Genomic DNA, 23,102 nt, shown 5'->3' on the forward strand with positions numbered 1-23,102 from the left:
TGAATGGATGTTCCTCCGAACTGACTTTTGGTCCATACACCCTTCCTATTGTGAGGGTCTTGTATGTAACAATTTAAATTTACTGTACTGTAACAAAAATAGCCAAAATGCTATTACTACAAGCCCCACAGAAAATTATATCGGCTGTGAGTCCGCTTACCAGACACTTGTTAGTGATTCAGGTTGCACTACGTGGAAGTGAGATTTACACTTGAGGGTTTTCAGAAAAGCCCACTACTTGTATCCCTAACGGCAAAAGAAATGGATGAGAAATATCTGTCCATTTCTCACTGACCAGTTTTAGAACATCAACACTCACCCTAGAACTGAATCTCCAGGCTTCAGAATATATCCAAGGTGTGAGCGTGTGTGGATTGTGTTGTCTGACACTCCGAGATCTGCTGCTTTCACCACCCACACATCAGCAACAACATGCTGTGAAAAGAAAGCTCCTGTGTCAATATACTCACAAGATAACATATTACTTTTTAATATTTAGTGGTAAACTGAATTCAATAATGGATGAGGTTTATGTGACCATCCCACAGGGCTGCCCTTAGAGGTGTGAGACATCAAGATCCCATTCAAATAGCAAATTAAAACGGCATTACCGATGCTGCTCTATTTGTTATAAGCATACATACAGTGGGGTGCACAAGTATTGCTTGTATTGTACAGGACTATTAATTTGTGTCTTGCTGTTGTTGAGTTGCTGTGTTGTTAAGTCCACTTTATGCACAGATAGGCTAATCGGGACTGGACCTACAGTTTAAAGTGGGATTTAAACCACTCTCCAGCAGGTATAGTGTGCTTTTAAGGAACGGATTTTTAAGTATATTGGTGCAGAGGTCGCCAGATCTTTGTTTCAATTCTTGATCAGGTAAGGTAGAACAGAGAGAATAAACATGGTGGTGGACAATTGTTTGGTAATACTTATGGATTCCACTTTACTACGGGAAATGCACGACATGGTTGTGAAAAGAAAATTTCCAGGCATAACACAGTCGAATTCATTTGGAAAACATGTGTAATGTACCAGGTTATGAACATTTTCCCTGATTTCAACTATGAAAAAAAATGCTGTTTCAATCATGAAATTAGGTTACACATGATGCTGCTAAATTTAACTGTAAAATTATGGATAACCCTGTGGGTGATATATAACAATAGGAATAATAACAATAACCATGTTGGTTTCAGTGCAGAATTTTACAAAAAATCGAAGTTGTCTCTATTCTTAATAGCCGCGGTGGCTCAGTCGGTAACGCGTCTGACTACCATACTCAAGGTCCCGGGTTCGATCCCCGGCCGGTTCAAATCCGGGAACTTTTCTAACGATGGAAGCGGCCCCGGCGCCCACCCAGCGTCGAATAACATTGGGTACCTGGGGGAAACCCTAGGGGGTAAAGGCGGTCAGGGGCGTGATGCTGATCACATCACCCTCACTCACGACCGGATCAAGAAAGTGTGGGGCGTTACCCCCACACCCCCTATACGCCTTCATGGCGTGGTGCTATGCACAGGGGAGCACTTTACCTTTACCTTTTACCTCTATTCTTAATTTTCATATTACAAAGGCTTCTCGGATCACAGGTATTGCATTTCTTAACAGCAGCCTGCTACCTCATATCTTACATTTTGGCAACTTATTGAAAAGGACATTGACTTTTCATAAGGCGTGAAAACCGATGTAATTTTTAGTGTCATGAACATAATACCATCCCCAATGGTGAAATGTGCATGAATTTCGTTCATAAATTAACACAAAATGCTTGTCTTCGTTTGAAGTGAAAGCCTTTTAGTGAAATATTACTGAATTAGGTCAGATGCCGAAGTTTCGATTTGACACAAGTGGATTTTTTGATTTGGGGCTACAAAAAAAGACACTGCACAAAAAAATGTAGTCCCTTGACAACCTGCACCAAAGAATAACCACACCTATAGATGAAATTCCTGTAGATATGTTCGTGTGTGTGGACTGAAGTGGAGTATCGGCTTGATGTGTGTACGGTCGAATTGGTGGGCATATTGAATTACACTAAAGGTACCACTGAACATTGTACTTTCATACATCTATGGTTCTGAATGTAAGAAAATAACTTGAATTCAAAACCATGAATTTCTTTTTTGACACCCTGTACATAATTTTTAAAAACGGTCAAGCAACCAGTGATGGACCATGCCACATGTTGCTCATTATATGGTATGCAATCTCCCTTGTTAGTGCACAGACCACCAACCTTTTTCGAGACTGCTCCTTGTCCCGGGAAGCTCTGCTGGTCATTCACTTCCACATCCATCACAATATACTCAAGTAGTTGCTTCGGCACGCAGATCATATTGAACGGCTCCCGGAAGAATACGCTGCCGCTGATTTCTGCAACTGAGGATGGGGAACAAAATTAGATGATTTCATGGTGGGTGCAGTAAACACGGTTCAGAAGTGTACTAGTGATGCTTCATGTCTACACGTTGCAAATTGGATAATTTTTCCCAATTAATTTCAAAGCACCACTGCCTTCATTAACTGAGATTACGGTGAACGGGGCAGAGATGGTAGTGGTCACTGCTTTATTTGTTCCTGGGCAGCAGTAGTTCTACTTCGAGTGTCATCTGAAGCAATAAATATTTTGCACATCAGAACCATGGACGCATCATTCATAGTGCAACATTTATGGTGAACAAAACATCAAGTGGGATCAAAAGCTGTATACAAAACACCATTTAGGTGTTAAAATGATGAATATAACCTTAAATTTGATTTAAAAACTAAATTCATTACAGAAACGAAGCATTTCCTTTCTAATAGCAATTTTACTTCTACCGTATGTAAAATTTACATATGTTTTGCACTCAAATCCCTCCCCTACCTCCCATCTCCTCACCCCTCTGCCTAGCAGTGCCTCTTGCATTCTTTAGGATGCGAGGCACTACTGTGGTAAGGAGGGTGCAAGCATTGAATGTCTTCATTTTGTTCATTATGTTGTGCACTGTATGTCAATTTTACGTAGCTGTAGTGAAACGAGAAAAATCTTTCACATAATTTTGATATTCGTAAATTCCATTTGAATAGTTAGATTTTGAAAACAATAGTTTAGAAGCATGCACTATTTTCTTGTAAGACTTTAAAATTACATTTGTTCATTATTTACAGAGTTATGAATATTAGTATTGTTTGTTTTTCATTGTTCGAACTTTTCGCCTTCATTCTTAATGTATGTACAGGCTTGTGAATCAAGACATTCTCTTAAAATATTCTATGTTTAATAAAACCATGTTTATACATTTTAAAATTAAGAATAAAATTCAAATATAAGGAAAATAACGTTCACAAAGAATTGTTATTTTGTTTTCATGATGTAGAGGTTGTGTTAAAAATAGATTCCTTCATGTATGTAAAATTTACGTAGCGCTAGTTACACTGTAATATTGGAACACGTTAGTGTTCTAGGGTGAAGAGTTTATTTCACATTTTACAACTCATTTCGCCATCATTTCATGACAAAACAGGGTAGGAAAATGCACCTCAAACCTTTCAAAACATGAAAAATTAACATTTCGTGTTCCCGTCAAAACCAAAAAAATATGCATGTCCTTACCAAGTCGGCACGTAAGAATTTGTAAGTCTCTTTTACATATATAATATTTTTCATTAATGCATACCAATTAGAAAAATGACAAAATGCTTCATTTGGAATTAATTATTTACAAAATTAAAAATGTAAAGAGCTCACTCACTCTGTGCTGTGGAAGGGTCGATCAAATGGGCCACTTTGGTGACTCTGCTGATTAGGCACACGGGACTGATGCCTCCCAGCTGATTGGCCAGTTTCTTCGGAAGACACACCAGGCCGTGTTTGCACAAGGGGATGATCTCCACGCTGCCAAAGAAACAATTATTCACTTTATGAATTTTATCTAAAGATGGAAGACAAGGTGATAGTGGTGCCAGAAGAGAGAGAAACTGCACACCTAAATATACAGTGGAAAGAAACAAATACACATACATACCTATAGCCTGACAAGTTAAGTCCCGATATGCACAGATCGCTGCGGAGCACTTCCTACTACGTCATCCTCCCCACCACTCTTCTACGTACTGGTCTGGCCTTGAGAGTACGAGTGGTGCCAACTCAGCAAAATTAAGCCAAAACAAATATGACAAACGATTTTTACTGTGTAGATTGTTGTGCTGGCTCATATCAGTTTATCAGTGGTTCATTTGATTTAATCCGGTCTTTGAAAATGCGTGCGGTGCGCGGATCGTAAACTGTAGTATTACGCACGTGAGTTAAGGTTTATAACGAAGAGAAGCTTCTGGGCGAATGACTTCATTTTCTGAATGCGACATCGAGCAGTGGCCTGGTTTTCTTTTAAAGCCGAGTGGGGTGGGGGTTCTTTTGTTTATCGTACAACAATACTACGAGAAGGCAATCTGATAACACGCTTTCCTGTGTTCTTTTTTAAAGCACTGAAATGTTCTTGCTCTTTACTCTTGGCTGAAATGCAAAAATCAAATCATGCCGGGTCCAACGAAATCCACAATCTGCTCTGGAAAGCCCCTTAGAGGACAGGCCAGAGAAATTGTTTACAATGTTGCAACATATTTGCGAAATCAGAAGGAGTATCTAAATGGATGGTTTCTCAAGTTTTAAAAGAACTGGATTGGATTGATTTGTTGTTTTAAGTCCACTTTATGCACAGTAAGGCTAATCGGGACTGGACGTACAGTTTAAAGTGGGATCCGAACCACTATGTGCCTCCACTGGGAATCGAACCCGGGATCCCTTGATTACAAGGTGACGACGCTACCACTGCGCCATCAGGGAGTTCTAGTTTTAAAAGAAGGAAAACAGTTGTTGGCGAAAGGTGAGGTGAAGTTCTGTACATGGACAGGTAGAAAACAGCCCAGGAAAAAGCGAATACAAATTTCGTTGAAAATGGGTCCAATCCCTCCAGGTTGCAACACTGCGAACCAACGTCGCTGCGAAGAATGGAGTGGGGAAATGTGGTGTGAGATGCGCAACAGCTATTTTAAGCGTCTTGTTTTTAAACTTGTCAAGTTATAGGAACAGTCATAACGTCAGATGGAAGAATGGATGAAGAAATGAATACAAGAGCAAACCAAATGTACTATCAACTCAACAACACTTTAATTGGTAAACAGGAAATAAGTGAACAAACGAAGATGATTTACAAGAGACACTACATTCCCACACGGCTGTATGGAACAGAGCGCTTGACATTATTACCAAAACAGAATAGATTTCAACCAGCAGAGATGAGATACCTACGAAAAGTAGTAGGAAAGACTATAAGAGATAGGATTAGAAATACAACCATTATAGACTAGTTACAGCAAAAACCACTATTGGAAACAATAGAGAGAAAGGCACTGCAATGGTTTGGACACGTTACAAGAATGGAGGAGGATAGCAAGGCTAGACAGGTGCTGGAGGCCAGACCAGAAGGCAAGAGGGGAAGAGGACGACCAAGAGTTCAATGGGAAGAGTATGTGGAAAAGATAGGAAAGAAGAAAGGGAAATCAATGCTGGAAATCCGAAAATTAGTCTTGGACCAAAAAGTGGATGATGGAACCCGATACTTGAGGGAAAGGAAAAGAAGACGGTACTGCATTGAGGCACAAAGCACAGTGAAGAAACACCAAACTAGTCATATCTGACATTCTTCACTTCAAATTAGATTGACTGATTTTACAATTATATGCACATCAGTACATATTGTATTTCACTGGATAATTGTTGCAGATATTGTGCCAATTTTTTTGGAAAAAGTGAGGTGTGGAAATGTTTTCTTTGTGTTGGTATTACCGGTACTTAAAAATAATTTATCAATAAGTAGGGATGGGACCAATTATTCGATACTCTATTGGTATCGGCCGATATAGACATATCGGTGTATCGGTAAAATTACCGATCCAATATATCGATAAATATTTGATAAATTAGTGTAAAATTCTGCCATTTTGTTGTAATTTTTATGGATAATCTCCATGCCCTAATTTCTAAAGAAGTAAATGTCTAAATATGCAACTCCTTTTGCACTGCAGTCACCTTGAAACACACATTTATTAAGGAGATCAATGAACCTTTCAGGTTCTTCAAGGACCATTTCTAATTTTATATCGGATCGGTAAATTTTATATCAGTACATTATTGGTATCGGCCAAAATTTCATATCGGCCCATCCCAGTAAACTGTCTTTGGTGCAAGATAAGTATGCACATAATACTCATGAACAGTTAAAGTGGATAGTCCAAATTGATGCACACCATTTCTCCTTGACAGTTTGGGGAACATTTTTCCAGTCTTAAAAAAAAAAAGTTAACACATTGTTATTGATTTGTGCATTATATTTGAAACATTCCATTTGAGAAAATTTTCTAATGTGCAAACTATAGACATACAAAATTTAATTTTCTGTGTCTGAAGATTCTGTGCTGTTATCATTAGTTTTGTTAATGATTAAGTGGTGACATACGGTATGCCAGAAGATTTGAAGACCCCAAACCCTGGTACCTTAGATTGTACAGCCACTGTGTGGAACATTATATAGGGTGTTTCAGAAATAATTGAGGGGTTACAAAAATTTATTGCAAGAAAACTATTGAACTTATGTTAATGAAATGAAACCAGTTTAGAACGATCGAGGAACGCAAACCGTTTGTGCATGTATGTTTTGTTAAGCTGAGAGTTCACATCCCTGCCGATAAGGGACACTCAAATCACTCACAAGTGTTTTGTGCAATGTTTTGGTCCCCAAGATCACTGAACCTTTCACCGTGTGACTTCTTCTTGTGGGGTTTCCTCAAAGACAGGGTATTCGTCTCACCGATGCCACGTGATATCGCAGCCCTAAGGGAGCGTATCATCGCAGCGATAGACACTATCGACAGGCCCATGTTGATGCGAGTGTTGCAAGAACTAGACTATAATGTCGATGTGTGTCGTGTCACCTATGGTGCACTCATTGAACATTTGAAGGTGAAAAAAAACAAAAAACTTTTGAATTCCTCGATCGTTTTGGACTGGTTTGATTAACATAAGTTTAACACCTTACTTGCAATAAATTTTTGTAACCCCTCAATTATTTATGAAGTACCCGGTGCACCTAGTCTTACCATAAATACTGTCACAAAGTTTTAAGTAAATTGACACAAAATGCTGAGAGATATTTTAACATCCTAATAACATTACTGAAATGGATGCATGACAAATCAAAATCACAAATCAATATTCATAATGGCCACCCTTAGCATGCACACATTCCTTAAGTCTTTGTGGCCACGCATCAATTGAATTACGCAACACATCGACTGGAAAATGAGCAACTGCCTTCAGAAGAGACCGACCGCTTTAAACTTTCAATATTGGGATGTCTCTTCTTCCAAGCCATCTCCTGAAGCTTGGACCACAATTTGTAGTCCAAAGGGTATAGGTCCGGACTTGCAGAAGGCCAATCTGAAGTGGAAATGAAGTCTGGAACACTTGCTATGAGGGCACGCTCCATTTCTGTGAAAAAGGGGTCAAAACAACAGCCAAAGTGTACCAGCAGACAGTGCTTGAGAAACTATGCAAGAATCTTACCGACACCATCTTCCATGGAGAGAACTGGAGCTTCCAGCAGGATTCAGCCCCAGCACACAAAGCACGCACCACCCAGCAGTGGTTGGAGGCAAATGTTCCTGACTTCATTTCCACGTCAGATTGGCCCTCTGCCAGTCCAGACTTAAACCCTTTGGACTACAAATTGTGGTGGCTTGCAAGAAGAGACATCCCAATATTGACAGCTTAAAGCGGTCTCTTCAGGAGGCAGCTGCGGAGTTTCCACTTGATGTATTGTGTAATTCCATTGATGAGTGGCCACGAAGACTTCAGAAGTGTGTCAGTGCTAAAGGTGGCCATTTCGAATAATTATTTGTGATTTTGGTTCATAATGCATCCATGCACCTCATGTTATTGTGATATTACAATATCTCTCACCATTTTGTGTCTATTTACTTACAACTTTGGAATTAATAAAAAGGAAAAACATGACCAAATGAAGAACGAGTAAAATTACCTGAAGGTATGCTTGTAGTTGCAAATGTTGCTTTGAACATCTTGAGATATAAGCCTCTTTGACTGTTGGTGCCTGCAAGGGATAACCGAATTCAGGAAGTCTACCATCTTCCGTGCCAAGCTGTGTGTCGAGTAGTAAAAATCCAGGCCATCTGCAAAAAAAGAAGCAGTTTTAGGGGTGGAAACTACTTAAAGGGTTCAAATTACTGATTTAACTAAACAAAATAACTGACTAATTAGTGACCAAAGTTAATCAGAACCTATTAGGAAAACTGGAATTATCTGGACACCACATACTCCTAATTAGCTCTTACACATTTCTTTTACTGGACAAAAAACAGATTTCACTACTGTACAAGAATATTTTACGTTAACAATATTCCTTTTTTAAAATAATAATTACAAGAACAAAATATGCTTAACGTTTAGCAGATGGAACCTCCCGCGCACTTTTCAAACTTACTGTGATGTATAAAAAAAATCATAGTTCAAGAACTGATTGTCATAGAGACAAAATCTTTTTTTTCCTTCTTCAGAATGGAAGGGCTTTAACTAGAGATGAAATTTATATTGGCGGCGATTAGGAGGGGCAAGGAGGCAGTTGCCCACTACTTGCAAGTTTCTGGCCCAGCACTATGACCTCTTAATGCTAAGCCTTGTCTATCAAGAAAAAATAAACTATCTTTGCCCCCCCCGTTTTGGCACCCAATTGCTGTCACTGTTTATTATACACCCACCCATCTAGTTAATTAACTATACAGGGTGGTCCATATTGATGGGACACATTTCAAGGAATAGAAAAAGCATTATGCACTATGTATAATATTTAACCTTTAGTCAGAAAAATCGTAATAACTCTGGCACTATGGGACCAATCTACTTCGGATAACTTTTGCTATGCAGCTAAAACATCAGGGCATGCAACCGTGTACAATTCAGAACACCCAACTGAGGGGGGTTTCAGGCGGGGGACGCGACCCCCGAATTTCAATGAGAAAAGAACGAAAATCTGGAGTTCGCCCCCTCTTCTACGCCTATTTTGGGAAAAAGGAGCGAACTGACCTCATCCCCCACCCTTTAGCGAGACCTCGTGTTGCAAGCAAGCTCCCAAACTTCAAGAACAAAGATGAATCTGTGTGTCACAATCGGCATTCTTAGCGTTTATGGCTTCTCTGTCAACTCAGGACTCGAACATGTCACATGGGCTTGTTGGAAGGGAGAAAGTTTGGATGACATGATGACGAAACTTGTTCGGAAAACGACTGAGTTTTTCCACCCTAATATAAAAATATGAGTGTGGCAAACCCTCTATAATTTTATCTAAATCTGCATGGTTAAAAAATAAACCAAATTACGACAAGACACTTATTTTTTTTTGTTTAAATTTAAACCAAATTTTAACTAAAGGTTAACCAAGATACAGGAGTTTACAGCACTGTTCATCGTTTGAATATAACATTCCACAGATGGGCACCACTTTGAGGACAACATCCCTGGGCTCTCGAAGTCATACTGTCCATACTATGGCACAGCAAATGGGCTGGAATGACTTCTATCTCCCTCCAAGTGTTTCACTTCAATTCAGCAGTTGTTTGGGGTCTTGTTGTGGACACCCTTTCTTTTAGGTAACCGTACAGGAATAGTTCTGTGGGGCTATGTGTAGATGATCTGGATGGCCAATTGATATCGCCGAATCTGGAAATGAGATTAAAATAAGGTTGTAGCGCTCAGCAGTAACTGTTATGGTTCACTCGACTGTATTCGTGAGGTGTTAAATGTTCACTGCACTACGAGACGTTCGAGGTTGCCCAGGTGAAGGTTTCTTGTCGGCATTAGCTGTCTCACGGATGTTTTTCACAGCACGTAGGATTACCTTCCGAGATTGTGCTTCAAGCTTCTGACTCGCCTTTCTGCTGCAAGATGAAGCTTCGACTTGTGAGGAACACTTCCATATCATAAGCAAATTTCAACCGGAGTCCACAGCACCATACTTCATTGGAACAATAGAATGAAAATTGAACTACTATAAACTCCCAAGCTCAGGCTCTCAATTACCATCCATTTGAAAAATGTTAGAAAATTCCTACGGTCTGAAAATAAAAAATAAAATGTGTCCCATCAATATGGACCACCCTGTACTAAAAATAAAACAGCAATGCAGGCATGCAAGTAAAACGAAAATGCTACACACTGCCATTATTTGTTTGAAAAACTTTGGTTAAATTTGTCACTTTCTGTTGTCATATAGGCTACACGTTAAAGTGAGTTTCAAACCACTGTACAATGTGCCTCCACTGGGGATCTAAACCAAAACACCTTGATTTTTTTTATTATTACAAAGTGCACAGCATTGGTCTAGTTTGTAAAATGTACCTCAACTTACATTAAAACATTTTAAAATGTGTTTATTAATGTGTGCCGCAGTAGCTCAGTCGTTTGGGCATATGATTACCATGCGAGAGACCCAGGTTCGATCCCTGGTGGGGGAAAACCACGATTTTTCCACCTGTTCAAGCGGCTCCACCCCCACCCAGCATCGTATAAAGTGGGTACCTGGAGGAAACTCTGGGGGTAAAGGTGGCTAGGGGCATGGTGCTGATCACATCACCCCCACCTTCGGCCGTGATGAAGAAAGTGTGGGGCCCTAACTCCACACACCCCGTTTCGCATGATGCAAAGCACAGGGGAACACTTTATTTTGTTTTTACTTTGTTTATTAAAATGTTTTGTCATTTCAGCATGTCATACCTTCATGTGTGTAAATGAACAACTGAATTATTGTCCATATACGGTGTACGGTTTTAGAAAAAACATGAGTTCAGCCAATATGCAGCCAGTGCTATTGCACTGTTGCCAAACTAACTCCTTGTGGAAGGGAAAGACAGAATTTGCAGTGTCCAATATTGAACTATTTTTTTTCTTCATAATGCATACACATTATATATGAGTACAGTGAATATTTCTACACAGGATTATAATATCACTGCAGCATATAAGAACAGAAACTGACTCAAGACTCATACTTAGAGGCACATATTTTTGGTAAATAAAAGAGCAACAATTCAGTACAAAAATGGAGTCAATTTCGGGTTCAAAAGCGGTAAATAAAATAAAATATCGGTGTTATAGCGGTGAAAAATTGGATGAAAACTGGTATATAAAAAGACATTTTGGTTTTAAAATTGTGAATATAAGCCTAAATTTGATTTAAAAACTACACTTATTCCACAGAATTAACATTTCACTTCTAATAGCACATTTATGTAGTTATAAGAGTATTAAGTTTATTTCTGTGTAAAGGAGTACATTTTTGCTTCTCCAATATTAACAGCAGAATTAATCAATTTTCCGGGAATTGCATAACTCCCAGGATAATTCAGACCTCGGAAGGTATTGCGTTGATGAATAAACCCTGAATTTCGTGTTTAAGAGTTAATTTCGCTTTTTGCAGTTCATTTCGCATTATTTCGTGACAAAACATGGCCACAAAATGCATCTCACACCTTTCAAAAACATGAAAAATTAACACTACAATGTTTTTTTTCAAATTTCGTTTTTACGTCAAAAACTAAATATGCATGCCCCTACTCATACTGTATATTGAGACAAATTTCACACCAGTTGATTTCCCAAGACACAACTCAGCTGTCAATGAAAAAAAAACAGATGGAAGGAAAATGAAAGGGTCATTTTGTGTGTGTTGAGACGTGTTGTTTCCCAGTGTTTCTTCAAGGAACTTTAAAGTGGCGAGTTTTATGAAAACTTCTTGCGTGCAAGAAAAATACAGAAGAAAATTGCACGCCGCAGTTTTCTAACTGTACAACGTTGCGCTCCTGCCACTGGCTTGTCCCCAAGGACATGCTCCGCGTGGCCCTGCCCGATATCGCTTCTAAAACCGTACGCCATACAGTTTTCAAGAAATGGAGTGTTAATTGCTGTCACACTGTGATGGTTTTATTTGAAACCAGCACATAATTTTGGTGGTTTCATTTGCAACCAGATATATGATAAGGTTAAATTTTACCCAAGACCAAAGTACAGTGTGATCCATTGCAGTGTAGTCCTCCTCATCAGTGATTGCGCTATGAAGCAAGCACACAACAGTTTCTGTTATTTTAAAAAGTGATTTACTTGCCAGATTTATAAAAGGAGGTGTTCAAACCAGTCACCTTTGATGTGCACACACTTTTGATACATCTTCGTTAAGACACCCACCAATATAACCTTCCAGGGGGGCTAGAAACAAGTTTTTACGGAGGTCCTGAAAATAGACAGGAGACTGTGAAGTGATAATGGTCCTTGTTTTGCGTTATGTGGCCTGTTTATTAGTATGGCGACTTTGAGTGATAGGGTACTTGTTACGTATTGTATTTTCTAGTGTATTCAATCGCAAAATGTGTTATGGCTGAGCATATGTATTCTACTGCACAACGTGTGTTTATTTATGATTCACTTGTGGTAACTCAATCGGTACGTGAATTTAAAAGCAATTTGAAACAAGATTCCCGTGTGTCAAGTTCCATATCTTAAATAAATCACTCTTTAAACTTGTTACGGAAACTTGCGCTCTAGATTCACAGACGTCTACAGTGCCGACTTACAGCCGCAATCACCTTGCTTGCTGATAGCGCAAACACTGACACGGTGGTCTACACTTCAATGGATCATTCTGTCTTTTGCTTGCATTGTGTAGAGATTGCGACAGAATCCAAGGACAACATCTAACTGTTTCTTACCGTGAATCTGCTTGATCCCCAGTGCAGCGTCATGCGCCTTGTGCTTTAATATCAGCTGCTCCAGGTAGTATAAGGTCTTCCTGTTTTCCACTCTTTGTCTCACCTGCACCTGGAAGTAAAATGAAACTGGCTTTGAGAACTTTTTGCTTAAATCAACAAAATGGTGGCTGGAGAGTAATACCTCATTCATAAGTTCAATCATGCTTGTTAATTCACATTAGGGGAATAAAAGACATGGTTGATAATAATTAGACGTAAGAAAATTACTAACTTTTCCACGAAACTTAACTTAGAGGTTCTATTAATTTTCGTGGCCTCTGCCCCCGTCTGCTTCGGAACTCGTTGCTTCACTGCTGGGCTGGCTTTTGTTGTTTCCCTGGGTGCTGCTAGGAGTGCTAGTGTAGCCACTTCATCTGCTGCTTGTGCTGGGTTTTAAGTTGTTGCAACAGCGGGAGCCAAATATGATGCACCTGACCACATTCAATGTTCACATCATGTGGAAAGTGCATAATTGCATGTGTCTCTTTGATTTTGGTGTCATTCAGCCTGTGCAATGTATGCTTAACTAAAACTTACTTGAAACAGCTGAAGTTCAACAAACACAATATCGAAAAAGATTCTGTTTGGCCCTCGCATAACAGACCTTTGATGCTAGGGCTGTTCTTTTGGAATTTTCCTCTTCGCTTGAAAAACCGGTTTGGTATACCAAAAATCTGAAAAATATACATAGCTTAGAATTCATTGTAGACCATTCAGATGAATCTTTGTGTGGTTCACTTGCACCGTCATCTAGATATTATCAACGGTTTAATAGAGTACGTTGTCACAAAACTTAAGAATGTCTAGGGAACAGCAAATACAAACCACATGAAGATTCACGTCAATACTCTAGAAGGAATTCTCAGCAGATGTACAAGGGGGTATCAAAAAGTTTTGCCTGTTCAGGTATAATTTGTTAAATAATGGAAAGATTGAAACAATGAACATACACACAGTTTGCCTGTAGTGTCCCCTACTCAAGAGTTACCCTTCCACGTAGTTCCCATCACGTTCGATGCATTTACGCCAACGTTTTACCCAGGCCTCAAAAACAGTTTGCAAAAAATCATCAGAACACTCCCTGCAGCACCGTTCAGAGCTGTTTTAACCTCCTGTAGGTCATCTAATCTCATGCCACGAAGCACAGACTTTATAGTATTCCAAACTCTGAATCATTGCATGTGCTAACCCATAGGACACGTGCACTGCATCAGAAAATTCCTAGATGGTGATGCATCTATCCTCTCGAATGAACTCATCATCCCTATGCCACTTCTTGTCATGTCCACACTTTTGGTTTCTCCCACTTTGAACTTAACTACTTAAGTCTGAGCTAAGTCTGTGCTTCGTGGCATGAGATTCGATGACCTACAGGAGGTTAAAACACCTCTGAACGGTGGGGCAGGGAGTGTTCTGTAGAATTTTTACAAACTGGTTTTGAGGGTTGGATAAAACGCTGGCACAAATGCATCAAACGTGATGGCAAATGTGTGGCAGTAACTCTGAGTAGAGGATGCTACAGGCAAACTATATGCATGTTCATTGTTTCAATCTTTCTATTATTAAACAAAATTATACCTAAACAGGCAAAACTTTTTGATACCTTTTCAGATTTTAGAATATCATATTGGTTTTTCAAAATGAGAGAAAAATTTTAAAAAACGGCTGTCCTGGCATCGATTTAAGGTCCAGCAAAGCCTTAACGAAAAAGCATCTCAACCAACTCTACTTACAACACATCTCCAGAAATTCTTCGCTTCTACCCGGTGGCAGTCTTCGCACATCTGGTTGTTCACGGTGAACTCCACAACGAACACTTGTTGCAGAATGGTGCCTGACAAGACCTCTCCGTGAACGGTTAGCTTCACCTGGAACAAACAACAGAACACGTGCACTCAACTTAACTTCTTAAATCACGCGCTGAACAGATCATGCTTTCCTAGGTCTGGAAAATCAAATAGCACATAAATACAGCGTGTCCCGCTTATACGTATAATAAAAGAAAAATTCATAACTTCCAAACAAACTGTCAGAATGATGTGATTGTTGTTTCATTTTAAAGAATGACTCAGAATTATATTTTTAGCAACACATTCATTGGTAGTTGCGCATGCACAGTACCCAGAATGTCTTGAAAACTGATATTATCTGTTCCTCAGTAGCCATTCGTCATGTGGTCGCCACAAGAAAAGGTGTTTTGTGGTTTAACGTTGTCTGAAGTGAAGTCTGTGACACTTGTGCTGAGACGATTTCGTGCACGTTATGGTTTGGGTGCTAAAGAAGTAGTTCCATCGTACATTTCAATGGAAAATGGATAGGAAGAGGTTCGGATTTTATTGAATGTCCCCCACGGTCACCAGACCTCACTGTGTGGAATTTTTGTTGTGGGGGTGTCTTAAGGACAAAGTTTACTGTACACCGGGTAGAGATTTACAAGACTTGCGTGAAAGAATTGTGGTTGCAGTAAGCAACATTACCCCGCACATGCTTCAAAACGTGTGGCTTGAGGCTGACAACCGGTTTGACATTTTGGGTTCAAAAGTGGTAAATAAAATAAAATTTCGGTGTTATAGCGGTGAATAATCACATCAAAAGTGCTATATAAAATGACATTTTGGTTTTAAAATTGTGAATATAATCCTAAAAATTGATTTAAAAACTGCACTTGTTACACAAAATAAACTTATCCCTTCTAATAGCACATTTATGTAGTTACCAGAGTATTAAGTTTATTCCTGTGTAAAGCGGTCAATTTTTGCTTGTCAAATATATACAGCAGAATTAATCAATTTTCCGTGAATTGCATAACTCACAGGATACTTCAGACTTCAGAAAGTTTTGCGTCGGTATATAAACGGTAAATTTCGTGTTTAAGAGTCAATTTCGCATTTTGCAGTTCATTTCGCATTATTTCGTGACAAAACAGGGTAGAAAAATGCACCTCAGACCTTTGAGAAACATGAAAAATGAACATTACAGCATGTTATTTCATATTTCGTGTTTTCGTCAAAAACGAAATTTGCATGTCTCTAATTATACGTATAAGCGGGACACGCTGTAGTTGAAAAGCAGTTTTTCCACCAGCTTAACACCAGCATTATCACTAGGGAAAAGATTTTAAGGTGCAAAATTATGGTTGAGAAAGGGGGAAATAAAGTTCTCTCTTTTATCTGCACCTTATGTATATAATGCTCGCGGACCCCACAAAGAAATGTGGTTCTGCCGAATAGCTTTTATTGAAGTTTGTGTTTTCTCTCGCGGGTTTTGCTACATTATCTTGGAAACTTTTGGGGCTGCAATGATTATATTGTACTATTTTGTAGCTCTCGTCCTGCTCTACAAAATAAGACTGTAGGATTTTATGTAGTTGCTCAAGAATAGGGAAATAATTTATTTTTCTGTCCAATTTCATACAAAACAAAGAGAAGGAAGGAAAAACGCACTGAAGCATCAAAGAGGGGGTAGAAAGGGGATGAATGTGCTAACCTCACAAAAAGGTGCAACAAAGCATGTTCATTTTACTTGATTTCATGTTCTAAAATACATATCTTAAACACAGTAGTGTGCGGTGACATTTTCCGTTGGGCTAGCAATCCCGAAAAATTTCGAAAACCAAGAATTCATTGCTTCTACATGGTACGTTATAATGAAAAAAATAGCACTCTACCTGATACTGTTTTCATAACGTCTAATAACTGGTGCAGTTATTCATTTTTTCGAATTTCAGTTGGTCTGTTGTCAAACGTATTTAATGCAACAGATGATGGCGGATGACTGAAACAATTTTCAAGATTTTCACACATTGCAATATTCACAAATCCACTTTGGCCCCACGTAGTTCTTTCCGTAATAAATAGTAAACAATGCCAACACTATTTGAAGCAAACAAATAGAAATTGACCTGCCTGAATAGCCATTACTTTTCACCTCGCAAAACGCTTGAAAAAGTGTGACCGCGGCCAGCGATTCTTACCAACTCTATTTGGCGGATGTGTCCATGGACATGTTAGCTGTCTTAATAGACCGAACGCTCAGAAACGTTTATCTTCACATATCATCCGTATGTCAGCAATCATATTTTGTATTTCTCTTGTGTTTTGAAACTTTATAGTTTATTTATGAATATAAATTGTAACTAGCTTGGTGGATATGCTACACCGCTGACAGTATATAGTACACTTGGACACTTAATCGTGCAGTTCGCAACACTGAGGACATCAGCAGGCTGACCGCTGACAGTTAGTGCTCGTGCGACTTACTCACGTTGAATAAGTATACAAAAAATGTAGATACTTAATGGTACTTACGATAGTGAGTGTTGATTTTAACGAAAACTAAGTTTCAGGATTCCACTGATCCCTTCATCAGGTTACCAAACTAGGCCAGTGTAACTACACCTTAGCTGCATCAGATAAGACAAGGACTCAGGAATTTATGGTGAGGCTGGGTAGAAAGGAATAAAAAGGAACATTTGGTCATCTGACCCCACATACGTAAAACTACAATGTTCCCAACTATAAAACACTGATCAAAAAGTCATTTGAACACAAGGCTTCACACAAACACGTTAAAAGACTAATCTAAAAGGGCATGTGAACACGGGGCTTGACTCACAAACACGTTAAAACTCCCACTTAGAAGAAGTCCTTCGGTTGGTGTCCCAGCCCCCTATCTTTCCTCTTCTGTATTCGGTGAGCTATGTCATATCGAGTTCGAATTCTTTAAACTCTTGGGCTGCGTTAATCACAGTCAGAGTGACCCAGAAACCGATCTTTTCTTTTGTTGATCCCCATCGCTTGAACATCTTGATCCACAAGTCGTCGACGTTCCCATCTTCTCTATTTAGCTTATTACTCCTATCTTTGCAGATAGATGCCGCTTCGTAAACATTCTGACTTATTGGTTTGTTATCAATTCTGACAATCTCTCGTTTCTTAATTTCGTGTTCTTCTTCGATTAGTTACCACTGTGGCCACGGTGGCTCAGTCGGTAATGCGTCTGACTACCATGCTAAAGGTCCCAGGTTCGATCCCCGGCCAGTTCAAATCTGGGAACTTTTCTAATGTTGGTGCCCACCCAGCATCGAATGACATGGGTACCTGGGGGAAACCCTGGGGGGTAAAGGCAGTCAGGGGCGAGATGCTGATCACATCACCCCCACTCATGACCAGATCAAGAAAGTGTGGGGCGTTACCCCCACACCCCCACACCCCCTATACACCTTCATGGTGTGGTGCTAAGCACAGGGAAACACTTTACCTTTACCTTCACTTATATGTTCTGATAACCCAGTTCTTGGTATCCCCTCCTGAATATCTTTATCGTGTTCACCCCCATCGGGTTTTCATGCTTCTGCCGGTTTTCCCTATGTATTCTTTATTAGGGAAGGGATCAGTGGAATCCTGAAACGTAGTTTTCGTTAAAATCAAAACTCACAATCGTAAGTACCATTAAGTACAAGGGTTGATCAAATGAAAAGGTACGAAACGTCGTAACAACGGAATCGTTTATATAATACCGATGCCGCGATGGGAGAACGTAGCGTGATATGTAGGGGTGCGATTGGAGTTGCCACGCGGCATCGGAGCATGCAGGAGAGAGCAGAGGCTCCGATACAGAGCGCCGTCCAAGTGACGCGGCAGTGCGTGTTCGGACAGGATGGTGTTAACATTGGCAAATTCGACTGTTGAGGAGCAGCGAGGCGTTATCCGTTTTCTGACAGCGGAAGTTGTTACACCGGCCGATATTCATCGCCGGATGGTGAACATTTACGGGGAAGACGAACGACCGGGGCTGCTCACGGAGGGTGTGGTTCTGCTCCATGATAATGCACGTCCACACGTCTCCAGGGTCACACACGCGGAACTGGCAAGGTTCAAGTGGGAGCAGCTAGACCATCCACCCTACAGTCCGGACTTATCCCCCTGTGACTTCCATGTGTTTGGTCCCCTGAAAAAGCATCTCAAAGGAAAGTGCTTCACCTCGGACGATCAACTCAAGGATGCTGTGAAGGACTGGGTCGCGTCACGGCCAAAGGAATTCTGGGAAAAAGGAATCATTCGGCTCGTTCATCAATGGGATCAATGTGCTCAGGCCTATGGAGGATACTTTGAATAAAGTATTCATTTACACCGACAGTGTCGTTTTGTACCTTTTCATTTGATCAACCCTTGTATCTACATTCTTTGTATGCTAACTTAACTTTATGATTATGTACATTGATGTATGATTGGATACATCAAATGCATGTGGACTTACAGACAGTTTCCATTAGGGTCTTTCGATTCGGACACCCTGCATAATATCTGTGTTCTGTGCTTATTTCGTTGACTTCATTTTACACATAAGGAAAGCATGTAAAAGAGACTGGAGAAAGATGGTCTTTAAATTTAAAAACAGTTGATTGGAATGACACAATAAGTTTGCTCGACACTTGAAATGGCAAGTTTCTCAAACCCAAGTGGTCTGCTTAACCTTAGAGAGCTATGGCTTAGTCAAATTGACGACGCGTATATGCAAAAAGCTTTTCCCCACCCCTTCTTACCACATGATGCCCTTTGCACCTTCAGTACCTTCAACTGACCTTCAGCTGTGGAGGAAGTTATAGCTAATGCCTGCATTGAATTGCTGTTCGGTTGGTAAGTTATTTGGGGTTACTTGATCTGCGTAGTTATTCCGACGAAACGTTCGCTATCATGTAAGCAAAATTGGAACATCTATGTTTTGTTTCGACCACTTGCGTCACACGAAAAAAAAAATTCAAGCAGGATTCACGCATAAGTCACAGAGCGAGTAATTCATGCAGAATTCCCGGAGAGTTGCCACCCTGCAATACTACACAAAACGAATGATGGAAATGAAATGAAGCAATGAAACAAAGTCTCATCTAGCCAAAACAGTAGTTTACCTTGACGTTTTCTCGACAGTATCAAAATCTGTCAGCAGTTAACAGCAAAACCATAAGAAATATGTAATAATTATGCAATACTAATAACCATGTTGCTTTATTTGCGAATTTCTATATTTTTACTTTTCAAAATAAAGGGTGCGGCAGAAATAGTTAGACGATGTAAAATGAACATAGAAACGTATCCCGATAAATAAAGTGATCATTGTTGGTTTTGTTTTGTAAAGTGGTTCAAAGCATTTTGTATGCATGTAGTTTTGGTCGAATGTTCATTGCGCATGCGCTGTATTTTAAGTATTACGTAATCCTTCCGTCAGTAGACATGGAGCGTTGGCCGAACGAACATCACGCTTTCGCTGCGTAGTGTTTTTTGAAGAACAAAGACTCTGCAACAATTACGCAGCATAAGTTCAGGCGTCACTTTAACATTGGTAGAAATGGACAAGTACCGACACGATAAACTATTCTTAATTGGGTGAAGAATTTCCGAGCTTCGGCGTCTGCAACATCAAAGAAATCCCCAGGTCGTCATCGTACAGTGAGGACACCAGGAAACATAGAGATGGTTCGAGAGGCATTGGAACAAAGTCCGAGGCGTTCAGCTCGTAGGCATGCTGTGTCACTTGGCATTTCAGATAGGAGTGTGCGGCGAATATTAAGATTTCAATGAATGCGTTCACTTCTGTAATTGGGTGTTACAAATGACTAATGAGAACCCTAACTTTCTGCACAGCTTAATCATGTCAGACGAGGCTCATTTCCACATTAATGGTTGTGTGAATAAGCATAATTGCCGTTACTGGGCAAACAAAAATCCAAGGTTGCTGCATGAAGTGCCCCTTCATAGCCCTAAAGTAACAGTATGGTGTGGTGTCTCTTTTGATGGAATTATTGGACCATACTATTTCGAGAACGAGGATGGTGACACTGTAACTGTCACGTGCACTCGATATGTGGCCATGCTCGAAAACTTTGTTCTCCCAGAACTGAGAGCCTTACACGGGTGTGGTGTCAACAAGACGGAGCCACGTCACACACAGCAAATGCTTCAATCAACATTCTTGGGAGGATGTTTCCTGGAAGAGTTATCTCTCGTCGCGGCAATGTTCCTTGGCCTGCACGCTCGCCGGATCTATCGACATGTGACTTCTTCCTATGGGGTTACTTGAAGCAAGTAGTGTATACAAATAAACCTGCAACATTACAGGATTTGCGTGACTCAATTCAACTTGCAATGCAACAAACCCCCCTCAACATGGTGCAACGAGCTGTGAGTGTGCTGAGGCGACGTGCAGAGATCTGTTTGACTACCCATGGTGCACACCTCAGTGAAATAATTTTCAAGAAGTAATTACCATATGTAATGCTTTTGTATGTAAATTCTTGGCATATAAATGTTTTTTTAATAAAAGTTCATTAAAGTAATAATTTTGCAAAAAAACATTGTCTAACTATTTCTGCCGCACCCTTTATAAAGATCTCACAGATATAGTTTTCATAGGCCCTTAAGTTTCCTATCAGTGGTCCTATATGAAAACCGTGAAATATTTAGATAGCATTATTTGCATTATAAAGCCTCGTCCACTAATATATATTTTTTAATACATTTGAGTGATAGCTCATTCTAAACTGCAAATTCTAGAAATTAACTAATAAAGCAGGTCAAAGTATTTTATCTCCCGGAATATTGAGAAGGTACCTTGATTCTCTTGGAGTGTGGTTCCGTCCACACAAAGCCTGCATCCACCAGCTTGACCCTATTGAGGCCCTTCAACTTCTGCAAGCAGAGGGCGAGCAGCTCTCGGGACTCCAGGCAACACGACACCCACTCGGCTGGGGGCTTCAAGTATCTACGAGAAAAGAGCGGGTTTCAAAAGTAACAATGAGTAGACGACGGTCTGCGAATAGTATGATTGCAAAGATGATTAGAAATTTACATGCTTACATTTTGGTACACACATATGCTGTACTATGTAGAATTTCAGGTAAAAAACACATGACTCAACCTTGCGGATAGCATCAGTGTTTCAAATCCACCACATCCCATTCCAGCATGACTAGCTTTCAGACCAAACAAGCAACACGAGCCCCCTTCAGTCTACAAGCAAGCATTCACCACCAACGGACAGAGGTAACACAATATTAAGAAAAGTGCCCAGTCCAAGTGACATGCAAGTGACAAACAACACATGTGTTGCTTTGGTTTGAAGGTAACATTTATGACCACACAACTCAGTTTGGTCTGAAAGCTCCCTAACACATAATTTCCACCCAGCTGGTACAGCAATAGCATGTTACGTCACCAAAGACCCTGGTTTTTGAGTCCTGGTCGAATCTACATTCTTAACTTTTCGCTGCGGAATTCTCTGGCACACAGTATCCCTTGGCTGCGTAATTAAATTTGAAAATATATTTTTTTTTATAAAAAAATAGTTTTCACAATTACATTGCATTATATATGAGAGAGAACTTACAAAAGTCATTCCTTGCACTGGAAAACCATTCTGTAGTCCCTGGTGGTATGATATTTGGAAAAATTTTGAAATTTTGAAATAAAAAACCTTTTTTTATAAACAATAATTCTACAAACATTTTTTTAGAAACAATAATTTTACACAATTACATTGCAAAATATGTTATAGAGAACTTACAAAAGTCATTCCTCGCACTGGAAAACCATTCTGTAGCCCCTGGTGGTATGATATTTTGAAAAATTTTGAAATTTTGAAGAAAAAACATTTTTTTAGAAAGAATAATTTTACAAAATTACATTGCAAAATATGTTATAGAGAACTTACAAAAGTCATTCCTTGCACTGACAAACCATTCTGTAGCCCCTGGTGGTATGATATTTTGAAAAATTTTGAAATTCCCGCACCTAGATCAATGCTGTTTTGCACTCTGCTCCATGATGTTACGGACGGCAGTACAAATTCTTCATCAGACACTACACAATCACTGTCACCACTTGAAGTCTCATAAAAACTGTCGCTATTATCATCACAACTTAATTCACCTTCTGAGTCGGCAAATAACAGTTGAGTAACATCATTATCAGACAAGTGTTGATGACTTGACGAAGCCATGTTGTTTACATTCGAACATGCATTTGAAACTGACATGTCAGAGCACTCAACGCTCGTATGTCAAAGAATTCTAAATGGAGGCGAAATTAGCGACATCATACGGATAAAAACAAAACTACAAGTTCAAATAGTTCAAAATACTATCAACAGATGTCAGAAGGCTACTAAAAGCGACGTACTTCGAAAATGCGACATCCGCAGCGAGTGGAAGTATGAACTCGCAATAATGCGACTTCCGCAGAGCAAGGCACCT

General features: G+C 39.7%; 1 protein-coding gene across 1 annotated transcript in view; it reads right to left on the reverse strand.

The window, feature by feature from the left end:
- Positions 1 to 23,102, reverse strand: part of Nmd3 (60S ribosomal export protein NMD3) — a 53,232-nt gene that overhangs the window by 12,307 nt on the left and 17,823 nt on the right. Inside the window, exons 3-9 of the mRNA XM_083115628.1 lie at positions 21,463 to 21,613; positions 14,590 to 14,724; positions 12,818 to 12,926; positions 8,083 to 8,233; positions 3,739 to 3,881; positions 2,241 to 2,383; positions 320 to 435 (exon numbers count right to left, since the gene is read on the reverse strand). Coding sequence (XP_082971754.1) covers positions 320 to 435; positions 2,241 to 2,383; positions 3,739 to 3,881; positions 8,083 to 8,233; positions 12,818 to 12,926; positions 14,590 to 14,724; positions 21,463 to 21,613 — 948 coding nt within the window. The remainder of the gene's footprint in view (positions 1 to 319; positions 436 to 2,240; positions 2,384 to 3,738; positions 3,882 to 8,082; positions 8,234 to 12,817; positions 12,927 to 14,589; positions 14,725 to 21,462; positions 21,614 to 23,102) is intronic.

Source organism: Lepisma saccharinum, chromosome 30, assembly GCF_977018435.1.
Source record: "Lepisma saccharinum chromosome 30, izLepSacc3.1, whole genome shotgun sequence".
NCBI classification, from domain to species: Eukaryota; Metazoa; Arthropoda; class Insecta; order Zygentoma; family Lepismatidae; genus Lepisma; species Lepisma saccharinum.